This window comes from Biomphalaria glabrata, chromosome 5, assembly GCF_947242115.1.
Source record: "Biomphalaria glabrata chromosome 5, xgBioGlab47.1, whole genome shotgun sequence".
NCBI classification, from domain to species: Eukaryota; Metazoa; Mollusca; class Gastropoda; family Planorbidae; genus Biomphalaria; species Biomphalaria glabrata.
In genome coordinates, this window is record NC_074715.1 from 39,800,411 (window position 1) to 39,826,819 (window position 26,409).

Consider the following 26,409-nt stretch of genomic DNA (forward strand, 5'->3'; position numbering starts at 1 on the left):
TACGCTAGTAATAAATAAATTCGAACAGAGCTTTATAAATCTTAAAATTTTATGTACACAAATAGTATGCTTTTTTTTTCAAACCAAAAAAAATTAATCGGTAAATTCTCGCTAGATCTTACAAAACAACCAAATAAACAAACGCCTAAATCAATAATATTTACTATTATTATAAATAGTTTTAAAAGTGGAATACTTTTAAGAAATGAAAAACGCCTCGCAACAAAACGATTCGTTTTTGAAAAATATCAAGTAATCTTTGCACCGTAACTTTGCAAGCTGTAAAATATCATGACATTGAATTTTTTTTTATGACTTTTCTAATTCTTTTAGACCTAAAAGTGACCGATGGACGGACAGACAGACAACACAAAATTAATTGCTGCTTTTTTATTACTTTCTCAATATTGAGAAAAATGTAAGATTTTTACATTGAAATCATATTTAAGGTTTTTAAACTAATTTTTCATCCACAATACACCGTTGTATACCCCAAAACTGACATCTACAATGCTCCGTTCAATAACCAGCACTGAAATCTACAATACACCTTTCTATACTTCAAAGGTGACATCTACAATACACCTTCCTATACCAACACTGACATCTACAATACACACATAGTTCGTCCATCGTGGTTCGATGATGACCACTTTGTCATCCAAGGGGCTTAGAGCTTTTCACTGGGGTTTTATGCCTCTTCATGTGGCTGGTGAGACCTATGTGAGCAAGGAATGTTCGGCCTCACTCTGGGCAGGTTATTCCAGCTGGAGCTAGTGTCATTGGCCTTGCATTTTTTCTCTGGCTTTTTTTTTTCTTCCAGCGTTGTTCTCTCAAAACTGACATCTACAATACACCGTTCTATATCAAAAACTGACATCTACAATACACCGTTCTATATCAAAAACTGACATCTACAATACACCATTCTATACCTCAAAAACTGACATCTACAATACACCGTTCTATATCTCAAAACTGACATCTACAATACACCGTTCTATACCTCAAAACTGACATCTACAATACACCGTTCTATATCAAAAACTGACATCTATAATACACCGTTCTATACCTCAAAACTGACATCTACAATACACCGTTCTATACCTCATAACTGACATCTACAATACACCGTTCTATACTAAAAAGCTAACATATATAATACACTGTTCTATATCCCAAAGCTGACATCTACAATACACCATTCTATATGCCAAAGTTAACATCTACAATACACCGTTCTAGACCAACACTGGCATCTACAATACATGGTTCTAGACCAACACTGACATCGACAATTCACCGTTCTAGACCAACACTGACATCGACAATATACCGTTCTATATCCAACACTGACATTTTATCCCTTCCAGAAGTTAGTATCTGTATTTTCTTTAGTCTCGGATCGAACAAGTCATTTCTGTTCCAAACTGGTGTACAAAATGATATGTTTTGTGTCTATAAATAGGTGTCTCCCTCTTTGAACTGTTTCTGCTCTTGCATCCTAAAAGATCTGATTGTTGATTTTTTTTTCTAACTTCAAACATTATTGGCAAGACTAAAAGTATTTTTTTTAAATAACAAACATTTCTTATAAGTAAGGTAAAACTCAAAAGACATTTTTGCAAGTTAAAACAACAACAACAGTCATTGCTGTATGAAATGTTATTGCTAGTAAAACACTTTAGAAATAAATTAAAACACAAAAGAACACACAAATAAGACATTTAAAAAAAATGTTTAAGTTTCTTTCCTTTTTTTTTTTCTAAATACCCCCTCTCGCAAAATTTTCATTTCCGAAATAGAATCCAGATATTCTAAATTTAGAACTATTTCAAACTGGGATTCTGATGATACACTTGTTTGCTTTTACAGCACAGGAATCTTCTGGCTATTTTTGGATAGAAAGAATTCATTTCTTGTGGTCAGTGCGGGTCACTCCATCACGTTGGGCCGTGGGACGAGAGAGCGGTACAGTGGTCAGTAAGTCACATCCCCCCAGCAGAAGTGTTTTCTTTGGAAGCACTCATGCTTTGTTTGAAAACTTAGATGAAATTGCTATTGACCCATGAGTCCAACTGATGTTTGTCTGGAGCTATTGCCTCTTTCTCTTTGCACTTAGCATTTGGATCAGTCTCAAGTGATTCACAGGTTCAAAACAATACAGTCGATTACGATCATAAGAATATATTTTTGTTCTCAAAACACATTATCTATAATGCAGAAATGCCAATAAATTTTGTTCGCCTGATTCGTGAATCTAAATAATTTTGTTTTGAAACTGCTAACCTAATCATCTTCTGAGTCATCGTTCAATATAAAACATGTCATGTAATAACCATGTCAGTGTTATATCTATCTATCTGTATATATATGTTAACATATATTTATACATTAAGACAAAGAAAAAGAAAAAAGAGTGTGTGTGTATTGTTTGAAGTCCTTGTGTTACGTCTGTGTTCTTTGATGTTCCTTGTCTTAGTCGCGTAACTTTTGAAGTTCCTTGTGTTAAATGTGTGTTCTCTGAAGTTCCTTGTGTTATATATGTGTTCTCTGAAGTTCCTTGTGTTATATATGTGTTCTCTGAAGTTCCTTGTGTTATATATGTGTTCTCTGAAGTTCGTATTATTCTTTTTTCCTAGTTTTATATTCGTACTCTCTTGACATCCTTATAGACTTGTACTAGACTTTTATGTTCTTGGCTTTGATTGGTTCATAACCTTTAGTTTCCTTGTTCGCACTTCCGTTCGTCAAGAAATAAGTTCAAGGTCAATTATACGCCAATAACCTTAACTTAGTAACCCATTTTCCTCCTGTCTACATAGGGCAAGGTCTTAATACCCTAAAAACTACTGAATTATTGTTTATCAAACAGCTGTCATGCCACAAGGGGCCGTCTAATTAAACTCAGGTGATTAAAGAAAGAAGAAAACAAAATCTTCCGTTTCCAATTGTGTTGAAGTCTCTATGGAAACCAAACCGAGGGGAAGTCGATGTGACATACATATGCTCTGTAATTAGTTGGAAAATTATCAGATTTATTTGGAGGTGAGAAAACCTGATTCTGTAAGATTATTTTTTTTTATGATAGTGCTAGGTCACTGGGTCAGTGGATGTCTTCCTGGTTGTGTGGTATGCGCTCTGGACAGTCGTTCAGTGGTCTCGTGGTCTCGAAGGTCCCTGGTTCGAATACTTCCCAGTGCTGTAAGTTACAAATAAAAAAATATTGTGTGTTTTTTTTTCTTGTTATACTTTGATTTGACAATAAAAAACAGAGACTTTAGTCAGTAACTTACAGAGACTTTAGTCAGTAACTTTCAGAGACTTTAGTCAGTAACTTACAGAGACTTTAGTCAGTAACTTACAGAGACTTTAGTCAGTAACTTACAGAGACTTTAGTCAGTAACTTGTCGCCAATTACAGTGCTCCATTTTTCATTGTTTTATCTTATTTCCAATAGTGTTTTACTTTGAATGATCTCACGACTGAATAGATAGTAATCAAATAGTAATATTTAAGTTTGTGATCATGATTTTAAATAATCATAGACTATGAAAAAAAAATTTGATTACTTATGTAATTAAATCTGTAATAGATCTAGACTAACAATAATAAATCTGTGAAATTTGAAATCTTTTTACCAATTGTGTTTTTGTTTAGTGCTTTTAGCTTTCTCATTGCGCTATGATCCTATCACTGTCAGGACCAGATGGGCAGTGGCGTAGCTAGGGTAGGTGGAGGAGGGGGGAGAATTTGAAAATCCCCCCGGGCACCCAATTGAAGGTGGGGGGGGGGGGGGCAAATAAGTGTTTTTTACATTAAATATTAAATATTACTCAAAATGCATGGATACTCAAAGAGGTGAAGCCCCTCCCCGGCCCTCAAACGATGGCTCATAACCTAGTCAATGGGACTAATTCAACATATAACACCACATCTGTGATGTATGAACTACGCTTGCAGATAGACGATTCCGGAAGTATACACAAAATACAATAGACACTAGTGTGATATCAGCCGAATGGTTTAGGAGAACTGATCCTGCAGACATCTTCAACGCTCTGCACATGCCAAGGTTGTATTATAGACATTTAGTTATATTTTTATTTAACTAATAAACCTTTACTTGGAAATAAAAAGCTAGGGAAATAAAATGAATATTTATATTTTAACTGAAATGTGTTTGTTTTGGTTTAGTTTGAGCGTGTACATCTCGTACTGAGGACAACATTTGGATACCGAGATGTCAATGGACTTTCTGTTTCCTCGGTGTTTCTGTGTCCATTGAAGTTTGGGTTGGATGACAACATTCCATTCATTTTTAAAGCCATGATTTGAATCAACTCAGTTTTCTGTAAAAAAAAAATAAATAAAATAACCGAAGTCACTAAAGTAAGTCGAGGGCATAAGAATTTTGTGTTTGTTCGATAAGTTAAAAACGTAGGGCCTTCAGAGAAAAAAAATATAATGTTCTTGACTAGACCTCCTGCAGGACAGTAAGAGATGGGGGCAAGCAGGGTTTGAACTACTGACCATTGAGATGTCAGAGCATGTCACACCATGCCACATCATCAGGCATACATCCTATTTCGTTGCTATCTTAAGATTGCACCTCTTTCACTGAGAAGTTTCGAGCAAGCCCATAGAATAAAGGACTCTCTAATAAGCTAGATTGTTTTAAGTGATGACATCATATTCTATAGGCCAAATACGCTTTTAGTTTAACTCTGACCACATTTCTTTAGTTACGAGACTTTAATGTGATCTACTTTTTTTTTCTGGTCAGCATGACCATCTGTAATAGCTTTGGCCACAGGCCATTTCTGACAAAGTTGGTGGCGGGATCAATACTGACGAGCTAAAGTAATTACATTTAATATACAATTAAGACATTATCGTAATTAATCTCTAAGTTCCCTTGAGACCATATTTGCGTTGCTGTGTTCGCTCTAGTAAAGAAAGTCACACCGTCATCCATTCTATGTGTACCTTGGGGGCAAGGGAGAGACACGCATGACGTCATAGCAAGGAAGCCGAATGACGTCACGAGACAGTTGATAGATCTGACTTGAACGCTGTGAAAATAACTGTTTAAACTCTTGCCCGGGCTCCTTCGATCTAAGGACAGTAGTTCTCAAACTTATAATTGCAAATACCATGCTTGATTTTCAAAACTGCATGAGAAATGACAATGAGTTTTACCTTTCTATTTCAACATGAAATATCCACTCATCAGTGTACAGGCACTAACAATGTTGTAGTACATTTTTATAAACCTTAAATATATTAAATTGATATGAATGTGTACGTACTTGTAATGCATTGATATCAATCTTTATGTAGTTATGGTGCATTCATATAAATCTTATGAAGTACATTTATATCAATCTTTATGCAGTTATGGTGCATTTATATAAATCTTATGAAGTACATTCATATCAATCTTTATGCAGTTATGGTGCATTCATATAAATCTTATGAAGTACATTCATATCAATCTTTATGCAGTTATGGTGCATTCATATAAATCTTATGAAGTACATTTATATCAATCTTTATGCAGTTATGGTGCATTCATATAAATCTTATGAAGTACATTCATATCAATCTTTATGCAGTTATGGTGCATTCATATAAATCTTATGAAGTACATTCATATCAATCTTTATGCAGTTATGGTGCATTCATATAAATCTTATGAAGTACATTCATATCAATCTTTATGCAGTTATGGTGCATTCATATAAATCTTATGAAGTACATTTATATCAATCTTTATGCAGTTATGGTGCATTCATATAAATCTTATGAAGTACATTCATATCAATCTTTATGCAGTTTCGTGGAACCTGGGCAACGATCACGAAAATGTATATAGATAAGTGAAGGTCACCATTTTCTTAGAAATGTGACACTGTGACAACTCTGGCTTGAACGTTATAACTGGTACAAATATTATGCTCTTAAAATTAAATTTGGCTTATTGTCTTCTACATGTGTCAGTATGGATTGTTGCATGTGATAATTACAAGTTAAGATAAATGATTAGACTTTCATTAACATTTTGTGTAACGTCTTATTAGTTTTAGAAAATGTTTAAAGGGTCGTCCAAAAAAAAACAACTGACTTAACATCGTAAAAGAATGGACCGGCCGGTCATTTGCTAAGAACAACTGCTGACCGACAAAAGTGGAGGGCATTGGTTACGCGAACTGTCAAATCACTCCTACCAAAAAAAGTCAAGGAACTAATGATATAATACCTTTACAATGTATGAAGACACACTATCAATACTATGCTTCTAACAAGATCCAGTCTTCTAGTCTAGACTGCTGTCTTTTAATAGTTCCAAGTTTAAATCTATATCATTTCACTAGAATGCTCTTTACTCTGAATAGAATTATACATAGGCGTAATCAGGATTGTTTCCGAGGTTGGGGGAGAGGGGGCGAGATGTGCGGGCTAAAAAAGTTTCTTGTTGTAATACATCGTTGACTTATGATTCAGAGCGAAGAAATCGCTTCATTAAGGAGAATTTTTTAAAACTGTTTTTTACTACATGTTTTTTGTTATTATTTTTTTTAATTAAAATTTATATTTAAATTTAATGTGCGAAGTTAATTTTTATAAGGCATGGAAACTTTGTCATTGCGCAAACAACATTTGTTTATTATTGATTTTCGGAATCACAATTGACCATTAATTTCTGGAATCACTTCTTTGTTTCTAATATGATTTGATTGCGGTTCAAGACAGATGACATTTCAAATAAAGTGTATCGAAATGATTTGTTATCCACAAAAGAAACAAATGAGGTCCATGAATGTCCAAGAGTGAGAGGATCACTCTGGTCTGGGACATTTCTTATCTTTCCTTTCTGACGAAAATCTTTACAAATATATATGTTTGCTCTCGTTGCTGGTCTGTTTGGCTGCCAATTTTTTTCCCCCTTTATTATTTAAACTTTTTTTCAATGACATCTAAGAAATTGTTGTTTCTGCATGTGTGTGTTTGAGTGTTTGGCTATAACCTTTTTTTTTCTTATCTTTCTGTTACTTTCTTTCGTTTTCTTGCTATGCCAATTTTTTTCTTTATTATTTATGTGTAATCCATTACTACTCACGCAAACTGCTACCACCCACGCTAACGACGCGGTAAAGGTCACGTGGTCTAGGACAGAGACCTTCGGCACCCTCCCCCTCCAACAGAGACAGAAAAAAAAATACTTTGGAGAACCAAATCCACCAAGATGGGGCGCTGGGGTGGCTAATGGTCGCCGACCTGTCAGGGTTATCGCCTCGTTTCGATCTGCAATTTATCTACAATTACTCATTTTTTTGACTGTATCTATGCAAGCAGGGAAAAGAAGGGATACAGGGAAGGCGTGGGGGGGGGGCCCACTAGAAGTCTATGAGTGGAAGAGATCTATGGATATGCTGCGATGTAAGTCAATTCGTTCCGATGTCTGGATCGAGGAAATGTAAAGAGAAAATGGTTGATGTTGGAGGGAGGGGGGTGAGTAGTTTGGAGGATAGAACATCGTTTGGAGCGTGAGTAATTCAAGACCAATACGACTCATCTAACACCGCAAGAGAGTTTTAAATTATATTTCATTACATCTCGTTACCGAATATACACTATCGAAATCCAGCCTCAGGCGTAGATACAAGCAAAGACCAACACTTGTGTATGAATGTGCGTGTGTCTTTCCAATCTCTCTCTCTCTCTCTCTCTCTCCATATATATATATATAATTGCGTGGGCGGTGTAACTATATAATACATTTCTGTATCTGTTCAGCTCCATCTCAGACTTAGACTGTGCTAACATTTATATTTGCTGTGAGTTGGTATAATTGAAATGTCTTGTAAGATGTATGGATGTCTGGTATTTCTTAGATTTAGAGGTGATAAAAGATAAAAGCAATTTGGATTTTTAAAAAATAGGCTAGATATGAATTGAATATCTTTGGAGAGAATTTTAAATTGAGAGATGTCTGATAGGAAATTTTTTTTTAAAATTCTTTGTAATGAAATAGTCCGGTTATTATATCGTATTTATTTTTTAACAGAAGTTTTAAAAAAGTACAAAATTAAAGTAACCCTTTCGGGGTAATGTGGCAGATGATCTATGATCTTCTTTTTCTATGGTAGACGGCTGACGAGGGTATCATGTGGCCAGGACAGCGACCGACCGCATTTACTTTAACCAGAAAAAGTCAGGTACCCATAGGTTAAACATTGGGCGCTCTAAAGATCCCGAAGTTAAACTACGGCCCGTGTCAAGGAGTAGTCCAGTTTCTCGAGACTTCTGGTCACATTGAAGACTCATAGGCTTAAAATCCCAATGGACTCGACAATTTTGGGCTCAAATGTGGCCTGTGACTGGCGTGCAGGGATATGTACATCGCCTCCATGCTGGAAATGGTTGATTGAGTTGGTTCGAACCTTAAAAAATCCATCTGACACCACTGGCGGATCCAGAACTTTTGAGTGGGGGGGGCGATTTTTTTCAAAAACCCTAACCCTAATGCCCAGTAAATCCTAACCCTATGCATAAACGTGCGTATATATATATATATATATATATATATATAAGAGAATTTTAAAAAGCAGCATTTCTCAACCTTTGGTGAAAAACAAAACAACTGGGGCATCGCTATAAGGTTTTCAAGTGGGGTTCGGGGCGAAGCCCCGACGACAAAAGCGTTTTCTTGCTTTTTTCACTGCAGAAAAGTATTCTCCTGACATCTACAACTCATTATTTATCAATGGAGTTCGGGGCAAAGCCCCGACGCCAAAAGCGTTTTCTTGCTTTTTTCACTGCAGAAAAGTATTCTCCTGACATTTACAGCTCATTATTCATCAGTGGAGTTCGGGGCGAAGCCCGGCCACCAAAAGCATTTTCTTGCATTCTTCACTGTAGAAACGCATTCTCCTGACATCTACAACTCATTATTTATCAATGGAGTTCGGGGCGAAGCCCCGACGCCAAAAGCGTTTTCTTGCTTTTTTCACTGCAGAAAAGTATTCTCCTGACATTTACAGCTCATTATTCATCAGTGGAGTTCGGGGCGAAGCCCCGACGCCAAAAGCGTTTTTTTTTGCATTCTTCACTGTAGAAACGCATTCTCCTGACATCTACAACTCATTATTCATCAATGGAGTTCGGGGCCAAGCCCCGCCGCAAAAAGCGTTTTGTTGCATTCTTCATTGCAGTAACGCATTCTCTTGACATCTACAACTCATTATTCATCAATGGAGTACGGGACGAAGCCCCGCCGCAAAAAGCGTTTTGTTGCATTCTTCATTGCAGTAACGCATTCTCCTGACATCTACAACTCATTATTCATCAATGGAGTTAGGGGCGAAGCCCCGCCGCCAAAAGAGTTTTCTTGCATACTTCACAGAAGAAACGTATTCTCCTGACCTAAAACTCATTATTCATACTATTAAAAAAGGACCTTTTGAATAATGTTGTACTGGAAAAATATTCTAATATGAATTTATAGGCCCTTAATACATTGCAAAAAATCCGATTTGTTCCTTGAAAAGATAAGATACCCCTTATTCGATAAATAATATTCAATAAAATCAAAGTATAAATTGTGAGCATATAGACTGGCCGATTAAAGAGTTTTATGAAACGAACATTTGTGACTTGCAATTTTGTGTACTTTATTATACAGCATTTATGAGCAGTATAAAAGTTAAGGATTCATATCTATTTCAGTCATAACCTATATAAGTAGTACAATATGTTCACTGGTGTTTTGTTTAATCTCTAAGAATGAAGATCGTGCAATTTTTCATAATTCGGAAATCCGAATACAATAGATATACATGTTTTCAAGCTACATGAAGTTACTTCCTTCGGCCAGTCTATATTTATATATGTCTATGATTGTGAGTTATAGTCCCAAATTTATTTAACTAGAAAAATATCAGATTGAGTAAAGGTTAGAAAAAGGCGACTATGAAAAAATGATTTGGGTTTAGAACTCATCTCAATCGTGACTCTTATACTGAAAAATTTCGTTTGAATTCTAATTTTTTTAATGCAAAGTCTTTCTTAAAATAGTTATGATAAATTCATGTGAAATTACATAATCTCTGTCTGAAAATGGGAGGGGGGGAGGTAGAGTGAAAACGATTAATCCTCGCTCCTTTAATAATTTCTGCTAAAGATTGTATTTGGCATTAAAGAATATGGGTGTGGCGACTCGATATAAGAATTTATTTATAGTATATATAAATTATATTAGTGACATGTTTTTGTTTTGTAATTTCCTAACTGTAATACAAAAAGAAAAAGTATTGGTTTGTCCGATGGGGGAAAGGCGATTGCATGAATCGCCCCTCCCACCTGGTACAACCCTTTTTCATTTAAATTTTACTAATGATATAATTTGAGATTAGAGTCTGGTACGACATAATATACAATGAGTTCACATATCAATATATAGTTTATATTATATAGATATTCAACTAATTTTGTTCACAAACTATGATTCTCCATAAAAATAGGACCGCCCCCCCCCCACTCAGAGGGCTAGAGTGGGAAGGGCAGTACATGCAATTTCCCACTCCCCCAACCTCACCGAAACGGCCAAGATACAAGAAGGCGAGCGACATAATATAAATCTATATATTAATTCAACTAATTTTGTTCAAAAACTATGATTTCTCCATTAAAGTAGGACCGCCCCCCCCCCTCAAAAGGTTTAGGTGGGAAGGGCAGTAGAGATAAATTGGCAAACAGGGAACGACATAATACAAAGATCGGTTAAAATATCAATAACAAGTTTTAATCACATAGATATTTAATTGATTCTGTTAGCAAGCTGTGATTTCTACAAAGAAATTGGACCTTCCCCCCCCCCCACTCGAAAGTTTATGGTGGGGGGGGGGGGGGCGGGATTGATACCATCGCCCCCTCCCGACCCCACCAAATCGGCCAACATACTAGAGGGGGGGGGGCGAAATAATCTAAAAATAGGTTGAAATATAAATAATTAGTATATATTATTAACATAAGTAATGAATTCGTATACAAATTGTGTGAATTCTATACTAAAATTCGTCCGCCACCCCCCCCTGGGGGGGGGGGTCGGCCGAGTGGGGGGGCGATCGCCCCTACCGCCCCCCCCCTGAATCCGCCAGTGTCTGACACAGACGCTTTACTTTTATCTTCTTCTTTAAAACAATGTGTTTGACTTCGAACCTTTCCATGTCTGCACTAGTTGTGCAGTGCGGCTTCTTTAGGAAAGATTGCATTACATGTTCAAGACTAGTTTTATTGTCAGGACAGATAAACTAGCTCGGAGGACAAATTTTCTTGAATATATTATTTGTCAAATAAACTCTCTGTACATAATATTAAATATGTTCAACCTTTTAGATATTTAGTATGTTTTATAGCTGCAGACCCAGACATGTCTGCGTTTTGTTGAGAATCGAATCCAGGCTGTATTTTGTTAAGGGCCCAATCCTAGCTGTGTTTTTTTAGAGGATCACATCCTGTGTTTCGCAGAGGTTCCAGCCCTGTGTTTCGCAGAGGTTCCAGCCCTGTGTTTCGCAGAGGTTCCAGCCCTGTGTTTTGAAGGGTGCTCCTACGTGGCTGTGTGATGCTGAGGGCCTAGATTGCTTTGTTGGGGGGTTTTGTCTGACCTAGGCTTAATGTGTAGCTTTGTAGAGGGCCCAGGTCTGAAAGTGAGGGTGTACAAATGTGTGGTCCCTACATTATCTCAGTGCCCTAGTCTTAATGCTCCAGTAAGATCAAAGTTTCCATCGGAGAAGGGCAAGCAAAGGGCGGCAAAAAAACAAAACAAAACATAGGAAAGAAAAATTGTGGGTTTTTTTTGTTGTTTTTTTCGATTAGTACTTAGTCTAACTCTAATGTTAAGATTTTTTAAGCCTAAGAGATTGAAACCTTTCGCTAGAGAATGGGCTGAGCTCTATATGTAGTAATGAGTGGAGTGACATTTCTGTCAAATGTATCTTTGAGTTCAAGGATTGCGCTGATCTTGTACTGACCTTCTGCAGACCTCGTGTGCCTTGTGAGTGGTTTGGTTGCAAGTGGTGAGCGAATCTTTTTTTTTTATCTATAAAAAGCTCATTTCTAATCGGTTTATGAGTACAAGAGAAACTCGAAGCAATAATTCAGATTTTGTAGATCATTCCTTGACTCTGGTAGCACACACAATGTAAAGAGCGAGTTGGTTTACTAGCTGAATGTCTTTAAATGTTTTTTAAAAAACAATATTCAGTTATTTATTACATCTCCAGTAGCTATCAAGACATAGTCTATCAGATGATTTACATTTGTGTTGCAATAAATAAGTCTAGCATTGACATTATTTGTTGTGAGTTCTCCAGTGTGACACCAGTAATGCTAAACTAGCTGGAATTATAACATGTATTTTGTCAATGTGACTATATTTAAATTAATGTTTTAATCTTTTCAACAGGATTAGGAATACAAAGTTTGACTGTTTGAATGTGTGTTTGTGTTCATGGTTCTTTGTTTGTTTACTATGTTTAAGATGTTTTTTTCAGAAATGAAGATTGTTATATCCTAGCCCAAACCTCCCGCCGGACGGAAGGGGATGGCAGTCGAACCTATCGAGACAATAAGTCAGGGTTCATACCACAGGACCAGGCAGTCATTCAGTTCATGTGCCGCAGCGTGCCCTGTCTGTCCAGCAGCTCTCAGTGAACAAGGTTGAGTATGAGTGCTATATAAGTAGATCGAGTCCAGCTGACTAATACAAAGTGTATTCCCTTGGTCTCCACTGCAACGAAGTCGCCACTGTAGTAAAGCGTTTGCTTTTCAGAAGTAATCAGAAGATGTAGGGGTGGACTGGCTATATGGGCATTAGGGCGATTGCCGGGTGGGCCGGTACCCAGATGGACCGGTAGGACCAACGAAAGGGCCGCATAGATATCACTATGACATGTATGAAATTGTTAAAGGTTTTATAAAATTCTTTTATAAAAGTTACTCCCTGAGCGTCGTGTTTAAAAAATCATTTACAGAATCTACACAATTAACACATTTTTTAATATGATGTAACAGCCTACATCCGTAGACAGTACTATTAGTAGGCTTCATCATACATCCGTAGGCAGTACTATTAGTAGGCTTCATTCTACACACTTAACGATTATAAGGCAACGTAAAGCCTATATTTCTTTTAAAGATATAGCACATGCGTACAGTTATCGATACATTATCACACTTAACATAATGATTTTGAGGACAGGTAGACCTAGATTTGGATGATATACAATTTGTAGGCCGGATGGTATAGAAACGCCTGGGCCGATTTTGACACCCAGTCCGCCCCTGATTAAAGAAGATTGCGTGTTTTGTTCGGGTGAATTACAGATGCGTTGTATTACTAGTTGGTTGCACACAGTCCGTCAATTGTTTTGCGTCGAAAATCTAAATTCGTACCTAACAGTGAGTAATTTATTAACACTAAAAATACCTAGTAAAGTAAAGTTTCCCTTTCAGACCTTGCGGTCTATAGGGGAGTTGATGTAAAGGTCATCTGTTTCTGTGGCCTACGGTTAACATAAATATCTGGAACATAACAATAGATAAAGAATCCCTAAAAGGAAGAGCCAAATTAAAACTGTGGTTTCTATTCCTCTGTATGGTTACGAAAGTTGGACACTGAAGGCTGAAAAAAGATTTCAAGCCTTAGAGAGTCAATGCTAAAGAAAAATGCTGGGCATCTGATACCAGGAGAAACAGACAAACGGCCTTGTACTTTTACACGTGAACACGCTGGTTGACCTTATTGAGAACTCAATAGTGTGAAGAGACTAAGGCTGAGCTGGCTCGATCATATTGACTCACTTTCAAAAGTCATTCATCAAGGGACAGTGGATGGAGCTTCGAAGAAAGGGTCCTCCTAAGAAAAGCTGGATGGATGGACTCTTGATATTCTGCTAAGAACGGCTGCTGAGAGAAACAGTGGATGGATTGTTGTTACAGGAGCAGCACCCCTTCGAGGAAAGTCGAGCGAGGAACAGATGAGAACTGAGATTGGTTTGTTTGTTTGTATGGGCGCTCAAAGGGGCATAGAATCCCTGATATAGCTTTTTAAACCATACAGAATAAATACATGAGTTTCACTTATTGATTTTTTAGCTCGTCTGTTGAGACAATTATTTCTTGAGGCATTGGAAAAGAACATTCAGCCTTGTGTGTATGTGTGTGTGTCTGTGTGTGTGTATGATTCTTTGACACGTGTTTTCTACCACATCCACTTCTCGGATTAAGTTGAAAAATGTTTCACAATTATTCATTGTTAAAGACAATACATAAGTCAATGATAAAATTAACCAGTTATTTAATCAGTTAATGGTAATAAGTTTATTTTCATAGAGAAAAGAGGAGATGAACATTATAGTATTGAAAGGTGTCGTTAATTGTGCGGTGATTTTTTTTTAAGTATTTTTTTTAATTGTTTTTTTTTTTTAGATTTGTTTTGCCTTTTGAGAAAGATTGCCTTCATCGCTTTGGCAAGAGAAAAAATTGCCTAAATCACTTTGGCAAGAGAAAAGATTGCCTATATCACTTTGGCAAGAGAAAAAATTGCCTACATCACTTTGGCAAGAGAAAAGACGTTGACGAACTGTGACAATAATACTGACAGTTGGACAGCGGGAAACACAAAAATAACTCCAAATAAAAAGATGAAGAATAAGAAAAAGAAACTACAACAATAACGATAACAACAAAAAACGAAAACATGTTCCTGTACAATAGAAATATAACAACAACATCAAACATGTTCCTGTACAATAGAAATATAACAACAACATCAGACATGTTCCTGTACAATAGAAATATAACAACAACATCAGACATGTTCCTGTACAATAGAAATATAACAACAACATCAGACATGTTCCTGTACAATAGAAATATAACAACAACATCAGACATGTTCCTGTACAATAGAAATATAACAACAACATCAAACATGTTCCTGTACAATAGAAATATAACAACAACATCAAACATGTTCCTGTACAATAGAAATATAACAACAACATCAGAAGAAATGTGTGTTTTTATTTTTTTCTAATTTTTTTTTCAAGACCAAAAAATATTTATAGCCTATGAAAAAATATATATACAACAAAATAATGTTATTAAACTATAACAAACAGAATACCGGTAATAGAGCATGTTTCTAAAGTTACAACTGAAGAATAATCTCTGGCTGTGTCTACTGGCTACAGCTGCGTCAGTGGCTGTGTCTACTGGCTGCAGCTGCGTCAGTGGCTGGCTGTGGGGAAGTTCTGAAAGAGTTCTTTGCAGAATTTTATTTTTTAATTTCAAGACTCGATGTTTCAAAAATGTGTACAACTCAACGAGAAGTTTTACTATTTCTTTCTAAATACCAGTCATATGTGTAGGACTTATACGACATAACATTTTAGGACATAGAAACATATAAGACGTCACATTCGTATGACTTATAAGACGTCGCAACTGTATGATCTATAGGACGTCGAATTTGTATGACGCATAATACGTCTAATTTGTTTGACTTACAATCTGTTATTTTTGTATCATTTACAGGAAGCAAATTTTGTATGACTAACAAAATATGTCAAATTCGTATGATTTACAAGATGTCACTTTGTGTGATTTACTAGACGACATATTTGCACGACTTAAAAGACGTCACATTTGTATGATTTAAAAGACGTCGCATTTTTATGACTCAGCTGGATGTTTCAGATCTCTCTTTCAGTGTAACACAAAACTTATCATTTTTAACATCTTTTTAATTTAAGATAAAATATATTTATACATATTATATATATATAATGAATACAAAATAAGTTCATGTGATGTTTAATCAGTAATAAATAACATAACATACAAAAAGAACATTAAATCAATGTTTAACGCACTCTCAATGTTGATATATTTACTTGGTCTATAGCAGCTTTCTTTTAAAACAAAGCCTAATTTACCTACAGTCATATATATAAATATGATATTTATACATACATATATAGATTATATATATATATATAAAGTATGCAACACATTTGAGTACCGTATGGATTAAATATTAAGTTGAACTCATCCTCACTATCTAGAATGAGCTACCCGGCGTTTTCCGGGATTATTTTTCGGATGAACGTCTCTGACAAATAACCTAGCATCTAAAGAGCGTTGCAGGAGGGAAAACTTATCAATCTGAAGCCTGTAAGAAACTACTGTAAAAGAAATCCTTAAAAAAAATGGTTAAATCTCATCTTGCATAAATTATCCCCTCTTCTATATTAAATAGTAATAGTTTCAAGGCTATGTGATGAAGAGATCGGATAAAAAACTTTTTTGGACATTTTAAAGTTGTCAAATGGTCAATAATTTAAGAAAACAAATAAAGGAAGTGCTTCCACTGCACCAATCTACAATGCTGGACAGTAACATGAAAGTCTAACACATATACAAGTGCCAGACATAATATCTCCACATCCCACAAGGATGCAAACATATTTTTTAAAAATAAAATTTGGTATCAACTTGTTAATGGAATGAATATTTTGTTTTTTGATTCATTGAAATGGAAACAAAATCCTTTCAACACACGAAACGTTGTATTATATAGGCCAGGATTTTAGTGTCAGACATTGTATCGAAAGATGACAACAATATTGATTTTGGTAACAAAATACTCTTTAAGTAAACTGTAGTTTATAAAATTTTTAGTTATAAAATCGAATCTGAATCTGCAATTTGTCTATGGTATAAATCCCAGCATTATTTCTTTTTGAAAAACCTAAACAATTAATAATGGCAACTAAATATTCATTGAAGTGTTCTTTTTGTTTAGAGAGACCATAAACAAGACTCTGGAATGCTAGTTGTTTGGTACAGTCATACAAATTATGTCAAATAGTACAAAGAAAACATTTTGGATCAGTTACCACATGTCGGTGCATCAGTTTGACGGCTGGGCTAATCGTTTGGCGATTGTATTGTCAAAGTTATGAAAGTCATTGCTACCATGAGCCTAATTATTCTTACAGTTACGATCTCTATTATGATTCGGTTGCTTAGAGGTTTTGGATATTAAAACTGTCGCATTTCAAAAGTATAACTAGGAGATATGAATGAGGTCCAAAATAGTAAAGTTGAAATGTGGTGTTGGACAGATTGCTGACTATGAGATATACAATATAAATATAGGTTCCTGACTTCTGATTCTTATATGGTGTCATTTACATTAAACCGATTCAACTTTGAAGTGTGATTTATATTCAGAAAAGCAATATTATCATTTGCTTGATTGATTTTTACAATATAACTGGTGAAATAGAAATACAATAGTACCATTGACAAAGCTTTATGTTAAAATTGAGACTCAGAAAAATTGCCATTTATTCAGATTGATGAAGAATATTTGGAACACAAAAACTTACAAATAATATTTTGTCTCAGACACAATCTTTCTCACACACAATCTGTTTGTCTCACACACAATCTTCCTATCTTATACACTTGCTGCCTCACACTCAGTCTTCCTGTATCACACACAATGTTCCTGTTTCACACACAATCTGTCACACATAATCTCTCTGTCTCACACACAATTTCTCTGTCTCACACAATCTGTCTGAGACACAATCTGTCTCACACACAATCTGTCTCTTTTATTATTTCTCTCTTTACTCTTATCTCTTCTACTTCTCTTCCAACAAGTTCTCTTTGCTCTCTCCTATGCAATCATTTGATAAGAAACTATTCTATTTTGGATAGAGTTGGCTTACACTGAGCTCACTATTTATAGTCAACATTTTGTGGCTAGTGAGAGACATACCTCGTAGCAGTTCTTACTGTACACGCGCTAGTTCTCAAAGAGTCTCTTCTTGTTTCTGTCCTAATTTCAATATATTGTTATGTTCCCTTTCAAGCCTCGAGGTTTTGAGATTTTAAAGTGTTTCTTTGTCATCAGCAGCCAGCTCCATGTTGTTTTAAAGTGATTCTTTGTCATCAGCAGCCAGCTCCATGTTGTTTTAAAGGTCTCAAAACAATTTTTATACTTTTTGTTTTTCATCCAGTCATTTTGCGTAGCATTTAAATCTAACAGTCGTTGATTTTCCTGGCTGTTTCAGGCAACCCGTTCCATGTTCTGATGCCACTAGGGACAAGGAGCACTTGTGCGAATAGGTCTTAGATAAGAGAATAAGAAGCGTGCCCTTATCTTTGTTTGTGTTTTTAGTTTATTAGGTTGTGTTTTTGTATCTGTAAGTTATGGGTTAGTGTTTTCTTTCTTTTTTCGTCCAATGTCAAGATGTTTAGTGTTTATACTAATGGTGTTACTCTAATTATTGGTTTTAAATATCAAGGCTCTATTTTATCTCTCTTAGTATATGTCAGATAGAATGCATTATTTTGTTTTTTTAACAAATAAAAAGTTCCATGATTATTTCGTTGATCCTTCAAAGCTGGTTAATATGCATGACTAAATGCATGACGCGTAGGACGTAATCATCTTCTTTTTTTAAGTAACGTCTGTATTATATAAGATAAGATAAGATAAAGCTGTCAATATCTTTAGGTTACAATTATTGCCAATCTTTGACAAAAAAAAAGTATAATAGTAGCAACTAATATTATCAGTATGTATTTAGTTCAAGGCAAGCATTTTGGCTTCAATAGTAACAGTGAAAACCTCGTCTTCATCCAGGTGAAGCCCTTACTTTGCAATATCTTATTTTTGTTTCTAAACATCGATGTCGGCACTGAAGTCGGTGGATACAAGTTAATCCTAAGATGCAACACATTATTCAATATTGTAATACATGTGGCTAATATGATAAAAAGACACAAAAAAACAACAACTGGCCAGCCAACAAAAATACATTTTTTATAATCAAATAAATAAATACTCACACTGTATGACTCACTCAATCCCATGGTAACCAAAGTCTCCTTGCAGACATAATGTACAACGTCCATATTAAATAAACAGAATAGAATAAATCCAAAGTGGGACGATTGTATACATCAAGACATGAAATCAATGACAATGGAAATGCGCGAAGTTTTGTTCTATTTGAATGTATCCATACCAGGGAAACACTATAAACAGATCTTTGAAGAAACAAGTCACAGCACTAAAGATGAGAGTCCAGATCAAGTCATCGGCCATCTTTGTGCCAACTTTGAAACCAAGTTCAACATATTCACATGGATAATATTGAACAAAAAGATTACATTACGTACAGAGCACAATGAAATTTACAGTATATTTTTTACTTACATCATTTTAATGAAGCTACTGTTGGTGGGTTTGTGGTAACACCAAATGTATTGTTTGTTTTTTTTTAAATACCCGATCTTATTTTAGGAATACCCGATTTTGTAGGAGTACCCGATTTTCCGGGACTACCCGATTGTTTTCAAGTTTCCTCAATAGCAATTGTTGATTTTCTTCACCAGGAATGCCCTCAGAAGTTTTAGATTTGCCCGATGCTTGGAAGACTCAACAGAATCTTACAATTAGTATATAAGTAGGTGGAATAAGAAAAGAAAATAATTTGATTTTTGTCTAGAAAGTAAAGTTGTCTAAAGTTGTCTATCGTTTTTTTTCCTCACGAACAAACGCTTGGAATTTTCTTTTCATATGGGGCTATTGATACCACTGGATGACATTCTCTGAATGGGACAACAATAAGGTTTTTACAATTGAATCGTTTCGAGGGTCTACCCTTCCACTTTGGTCTGTTTGGAGATGGCACTGACGCAGTTACAACCCACAGTCACGTAGCGTGTTCCGATCTCCCATCGTTCTTCGAAGACCGTCACGTTGGAAATCTTGGGCAATGGGTTGCAACGGGTCTTGTCTCTATACAAATACTTCATGGAGATTTTTTGCGGTTGGCACACGTACAGATTATAGAAGCATTTCTTTTGTTGAGTGCACTCGCCCTCGGTATACGAACGTGGAAACGTTAGCGGGCTTTTCATGGTACTAGTTTTTAAAGTGCAAGACCAAGGCGTCTTCTCGAGCAGTTTCGGGTTTTTCCGAATCTTTTTCTTAATTTGCCTTCGCAGGATTTTGTTGTGGCTTTTTTCATGAAGCTTCAGCAACCAGTCACCCTCTTTTTTTTCCTTGGGGTGGCCGTCGTTAGCCATTCTATCTATACTGTTTTCTTTATTGATCTCTTCAAACTCGCTGTCTTCGCGGGAAGGTGTCGGCAGACCAAGAGACGGGGATTCTGGAATATCCGCAGTCCGCCGGCGTCTTCTCATGTAGGGATATTCTGGAGACGAAGGAACGCCTTCTGCAGAGCGGTCATTTTCTACTTCCTGTTTAAGTCTCCTGTTCATAGATCTCGCACGTGCTAACCCGCGTTTAAGAACCTTCCTTCTGGGCAACCATGTCCTTCTGTCCATTAAAACGTCTTCCTCCTCCAAGACTTTATCATCCCTGGTGTCATATATATACATGTCTCTCTCTAAAGTTTCCGCCAGTCGGCGGTTGTCAATCGAGTCTAAGTCAACGCCCTCTGGGGTTAAGTTCCCAGGGTCGTCTTGCTGGTAATCTCTTTTCTCAGAGATCAACTGGTCATCACTCAGGCCTGATTCAGCCATTCGTAGCTCCCTCGCCAGATCGTCTGTTGGCTTTCTCTGGCATTTCTGTGATCGAAATATGACGTGGTCGTATTGCTCTTCGATCCACGATTTATTGTTCGGGGCGAGTTCATCGCTGTTGGTGGCCATCACAGGCTGGACAGTAAACGTCAATACAAACATGAGACCAAGCAAGCAAAACGTGAGCAGCGTCACCTGCAGACAACAAAAATGAGAGAACTGAGAAGCACAACAAATTTTGAATAATATTATATGCTATTTCTGAGTAAACTATACTTAAGGCAGGTAGGTAGGTAGATATAGATAATAGACAGACAGACAGACAGACAGACAGACAGAAAGATAGATAGATAGATAGATAGATAGATAGATAGATAGATAGATAGATAGATAGATAGATAGATAGATAGATAGATAGATAGCAAGAATGTATACAGATAGATTAAACAGATATTATAAGTAATTATATGTATTTAAATAATTAATCATAAATGTCAAAGTTGGATAGATATTGATGTAAATAAACACATGTGATAACTTGTGGGTTATTAGGATGCTATGTTAATGAGGAAGACTAGTAATTATGTGGATATGTATGGCTTAATGATGGCGGTTTTATCGGCAAGCAAGCAAATATTTGAACACTGATTGTCTTTATACCTGTACGTTCGCCCGTCCATTGGTCGCTGACTTGGTTACAGGAGTACGGGCCAATCCTTCTCTATCGGACACTTCCGGCTTCAGCGTTCTCGTTGCTGGCACGAGATTCAAACCCGCACCGCCGCGTCTCAGATGTCTGTTGCTTATAGTCTGTTCTCCGATGAGCTTTGCCCTCCTATCCCAGTACTGTGTCATGTCAGATAGGGCGGGGGGTGCTCTGGAAGGCGAGGGGGGCATTCGACAGAACCAGCATAGAGCATCTTCAGACTTGACAGAAGATGGCGGAAAGACTACAGCCGTGCTTGGTGGGCCTGGAAGGTTACGATAGCCACTGGCCGCCCACCTTGGTCCACCTTAACAGCTGATAGCTTGAAGCATTCAACAGTTGCCGTATGTGTTCCGTTTGCGCTGTTTTATTCTCGAGTCCAATGAAGATGCTCTTCATAAATATCTTGCCACCAATCGAATAGATACAATGTTGTGTGCTAGTGATGCCAATACATACAAGTAATCTAACATGTATTTCCAGACGTTTCAAGCAAAGACAAATTTTGCCGTAGGACAACGTCACTCTGAAAACAAAAAACAGATTCCATAAGTATTGTACTGAAAATTATTTGTATTGAATTATCTTGAGTGTTGAAGATATGAAAGCTAAGAGAGAGAGAGAGAGAGAGAGAGAGAGAGAGAGAGAAAGAAAGAGAGCTACCGCTATAAAGAGAAATACAGAGTGATACACAGAGATAGATACACAAAGAGAGATACAGAAAGGAAGAGATAAAGAAAAGAAGAGATACAGAGAGAAAGAGATACAGAGAAAGATACATAAAGAAAGAGATACATAAAGAAAAAAAGAGATACAGAAAGACAGAGAGATACAAAGAGAAAGAGAAATGCAGAGAGAGATACAGAAAGAAAGAGAGATTCAGAGAGAAAGAGATACAGAGAAAGAGATACAGACAGATAGAGACATACAGAGAGAAAGAGATACAGATAGAAAGATACAGGCAGAAAAAAATACAGAAAGAAAGAGAGATCCTTTTTAATTACTAGAATAAACGTTTATCCAGAATGTTGGTCTGAAATAATATACTTAACCACCATTTGTAATTGTTGATTAAGCTTCAAATTATGTTTATATTAAATCTTGTCAAATTTGAAAATCTAGGCCTCATGATAGTAATGGGGAAATTTACATTCAGCCAGATAAGTAGCCGCCCTCTTCTGGAATGGGGAGAGGTGCCTAGACACAGTTTAATGGGCCAGCAGCGCCGCCTCCCAGATCCAAACTGTATTTAAATGTCATGGCCTCTGTGGTTTCGAGGACCGCAATGTTAATGCTGTCTGTCCCATTGTGCGTCTGTTTGTTTGTTTTTGTTTTGTCAGCCTCGCTTTCGTGCCGGGAGTGGATGCTCAGTTGACGATAATTTACCGGTTCCAAATGTTTCTTTAACATTTGAGTTCGAGGGAGAAAAGAGAGAGAGAGAGAAAGGAAGGGAGAAAATTGAGACGGGAAGCCAGGGAGAGAAAGAAAGGAGAGAAAGGGAGAGGAGTTAGTGGAGTTAGAAAACGGAGAGAGAGAGAGCAAGAGAGAGAGTTAGTGAGTAAAAGGCACAATTTTATTTTAAACAAATCATTGACGTGACCATGACATTGCTTATGAAAATGACGCATGCGCTGAAAAACAGTGAAAAATACCAGCCTCGATATAGGGACATACTAATTAAATATTCTGAGATTGAATTTTCTGGACCACCTGGATTTGTTGGAAAACGTTAAAAATTCAAAACCAAAACACACAAAATAGATGTGCCCTCTCGAATTATAGAACTAGACTGAAACCGAATAAAAAACCAACAACATTAATATAGGTGTACGCTATAGACATGTCTGATATGAACACAATATTATAAAGCAGTTTTGCTATTGAGCTTCACGTGTTACTGTTTTTCCCCCATACTTTAGAAATGTATTCTACGTGAATGTCTGTGTGAATAGTTTTCCTTTTACTAGTCAGCAGCCTTTTTACATTGGATTTATCGAAAGAAACATCCCAGTAGTACAGAAATAAAATAATACAAATTGGATGAACACGAATGTAGCTACATCTCAGTGCCATCTTGTGGGTGAAACAAACAACAGTAACCCATTGAATTCTACTTCAGATCATGGTTACGACAAGTTACGATTGACCAGGTATTTGTGCTCTAGTATTTGAAAAAAGGTACGAAATAAAAAAAAAAAAGAAGGAAATCATTTTCCAGTTTTTCTCTTCACTAATACAGATCTACATTTGTTGACAATTATTATTTTTATATTTAAAATAAAAGGGAAAACAAAGAAAAACAGAAATTCAATGTATCTAAGGAAAATCGTGCTAAAAACGTCTATGAATAACAGGGAGAGAAAGAGAAGAGAGAGAGAGAGAAGAGAGAGAGAGAGAAGAGAGAAAGAGAAGGAAAACAGAGAGCCATGAAATATAGAACAAGAGAAAGGTTGATTGATCTTGCTGCCTGACAATTATTCCTTCCAATGACTCGGAGGAGAACGTCAAGCTTTCAAGAGGCATGAAAACTAATTTTATAGGACACATGCCCTTAGTTCAGATTTTATGGGGCAGATGCTTCCTCGGTCCGCTGTTCCTGCAGTCCGTAATGCCAACAATAAAATGGTTCATCAAAGGTCAATGCTACGTCAAAAGAAGCATTAAAAAATACGTTCAAAGAATTCAGAAGTTTGACGAAATCACAGAATCTTGTTAGAAGAACTTTTTTTAAAAAAAGTCAATGTTTTCAAATGACTGCTTGGTAGAAATACAAAGGGAACAGTCACTGTTTTTTGTTTTATGTTTACAGATACACTGCAATTATGGTCGTCAAACGAGCTTAGGACGAGGGCTTGATAAGCTCAAAGTTCTCTTTCAAAAGCCCTAGACAAAACAAACTTGGACTGTGCAGAAAGTGGCTTTCTAGATCTGTTGAGTTAAAGTCGCAAAAAAAAACAACACTGCATTCACTTCAGCATTCGGCGAGATAGACGACGAACAAACGAACAACGGTTTTGTCTGCAAAGTATGTAGGTCGCTAGGGTCTAAAAAGCTATGATTTCTCATTATATTTATTTCTTAGAATGCTTCATTATTGCACAGTGAACTTTACACAATCAGGCTCTTCTATGAACAGTGTAGCTAATGATTTCTATGCCTGGCTGTGCAAAAATGTTCATCTATTTACTTATTGCATTTTTTGACTGAACAAAATAAACATTTGTAATGAGTGCAATGTTTCCAAATAAAGACGTTTGAAAAACGAGAGCAGTCAAACCAGAGGTTTTCACTGTGTGAACAATTAGGTAGTTGGGGTTTTTTTTCTCAAAGATAAACTGTCAAACTTTTAGGAAAATAGAACCGTTTTTGAAATACCCGTCCTGTGTCAGCCCACCCATGAAGAGTTAGCAAGCTGATAGGAGGAATTGAACTAAAGGTCTAAGACGTCGTATGTTTTCATACTTTGATTCAGAAATAACTAGTGTTACATCCTAGTTTAGCGGGGTGAAGAGATCAAACCGGAGACCACCGTGTCGACAGTCCGGAGCACTTACAACACGACCACACACCCATCCATTCTTATTAATAAAGACCCCCCTCCCCAACATACACAAACACACACACACATACACACACATAGGAACCTGCAAATAAATTCCTGAGCTAAGTCTATCAGTACCATAGTACCGTGTTTGTGTGTGTGAGAGAGAGAGAGAGTGTGTGGGTGAGAGACAGAGATAGAGAAAGAAAGAGAGAGAGACAGAGAGAGAGAGTGTGTGTGGGTGTGTTTAGTAAGCTCAACAAGAAGATGTCATCATTTAAATATGATATGTTTAAAATCTTGTGAAATTAACTTTTAAAAAAATAATAATAATCTGCGTTACATTTGAAAAGCTTCTACATCTTATTAGCACCTCAAACGGCCTTGTATAGGTCACTATGACACAGTGAAAAAGTCAATGTAACCTTTCAATGTAATAACAGTCTAATCTCTGTTACAGTTTATATTAGTTTATAAGAATATATTTAGATCTAGACCTTGTCATTGCAATGGATTGGTCCACGCAGCCAACACGAGCCTCGCCAAAGAATTGTTAAAAGCTTAGAGCCGTTTTTGAACTCCCCGTCCAGGGCCTTCCTGTTCTAAAATAATAATAATAATAAAGCACGTTGAAGAGGTCCAATTAGTTCCAGCTAAACAAGGGAAGTTAATCTGAAGAAATTACCTGCCCTTGTTCATTCTGATTTCGAAACAAAAAAAATATTAAAAAGCTCTTACCTTTATCTTTTTAACTAAACACGAGTGCACTATGTCTCTATTTTACCTTGCAAGTTTGAACCAAAGGGAGACAAAGCATTAACAAAATGCTCCAAGACCTGATCATGGAGCAGCTATTTATGTACACAAGATCAAATTTACAACACATAAATTCCACGTCCCGATTACGACATTGACTGCCACCATATTGGACAGCATTACGACATCAATACGATTTGAACCAAAAAAAAAAAAAACAACTGCGTACAATGTGTACACAAGCACCCACATTTTCGGCAGTTGACTACAAACCGAGGCAACATGGAACATCAGACACAATACATTACTTTGAAAAAAAAAAAAGACATTTGTATGTACGCTTAGCGTAATGGCGGGACGAGAGAGAGTGAGGAGTGATTTGGGAAAAAAAGGGGGGGGGGGAGCTAATAGCTATATTTTCGATTATTTAAAGGTTCTGATGCGGGTTGAAATAGCTAGGTAAAGGGAAGTTTTTTTAAAAAAAAAAGGAGGGGAAGAGGAGAACAAAATTATGGTGGGGAGGTAGTGTCACCTATACCAGGTTGTGGTTGGGGGGGGGGGGGGTAGTGTCCTCTCACCCAGGCCGTGGTTTCTTACTCAGTTCTGACATTTAGCTCCTGACGAAATTCAGCTATCAATGCCCCACTATTTTCCACATATAATTGTCGAGTTTACGCGCCAAGAAAACACCGCGTATTTGTTACGTCTGCTCGGAATCATTACAGGCGAGCTCGATGTACACTCAGCTGATCGATCGGAGAAA

At 36.5% G+C, this 26,409-nt stretch overlaps 1 protein-coding gene across 9 annotated transcripts in view; it reads right to left on the reverse strand.

The window, feature by feature from the left end:
* Positions 1 to 15,076: 15,076 nt before the first annotated feature.
* The window catches only part of LOC106065002 (uncharacterized), a 93,129-nt gene continuing 81,796 nt past the window's right edge, over positions 15,077 to 26,409 (reverse strand). For 8 of the 9 annotated variants that reach the window (XM_013223717.2, XM_013223714.2, XM_013223718.2 and 5 more), the window contains 2 exons: positions 21,304 to 21,875; positions 15,077 to 20,838 (listed from right to left, as the gene is read on the reverse strand). In XM_013223717.2, the coding sequence (XP_013079171.2) occupies positions 19,753 to 20,838; positions 21,304 to 21,540 (1,323 nt within the window). In that variant the 5' untranslated portion in view covers positions 21,541 to 21,875 and the 3' untranslated portion in view covers positions 15,077 to 19,752. Of the gene's footprint in view, positions 20,839 to 21,303; positions 21,876 to 25,628; positions 25,830 to 26,409 lie in introns of those variants that run through there. The other variant, XM_056029162.1, reaches the window with a different exon arrangement.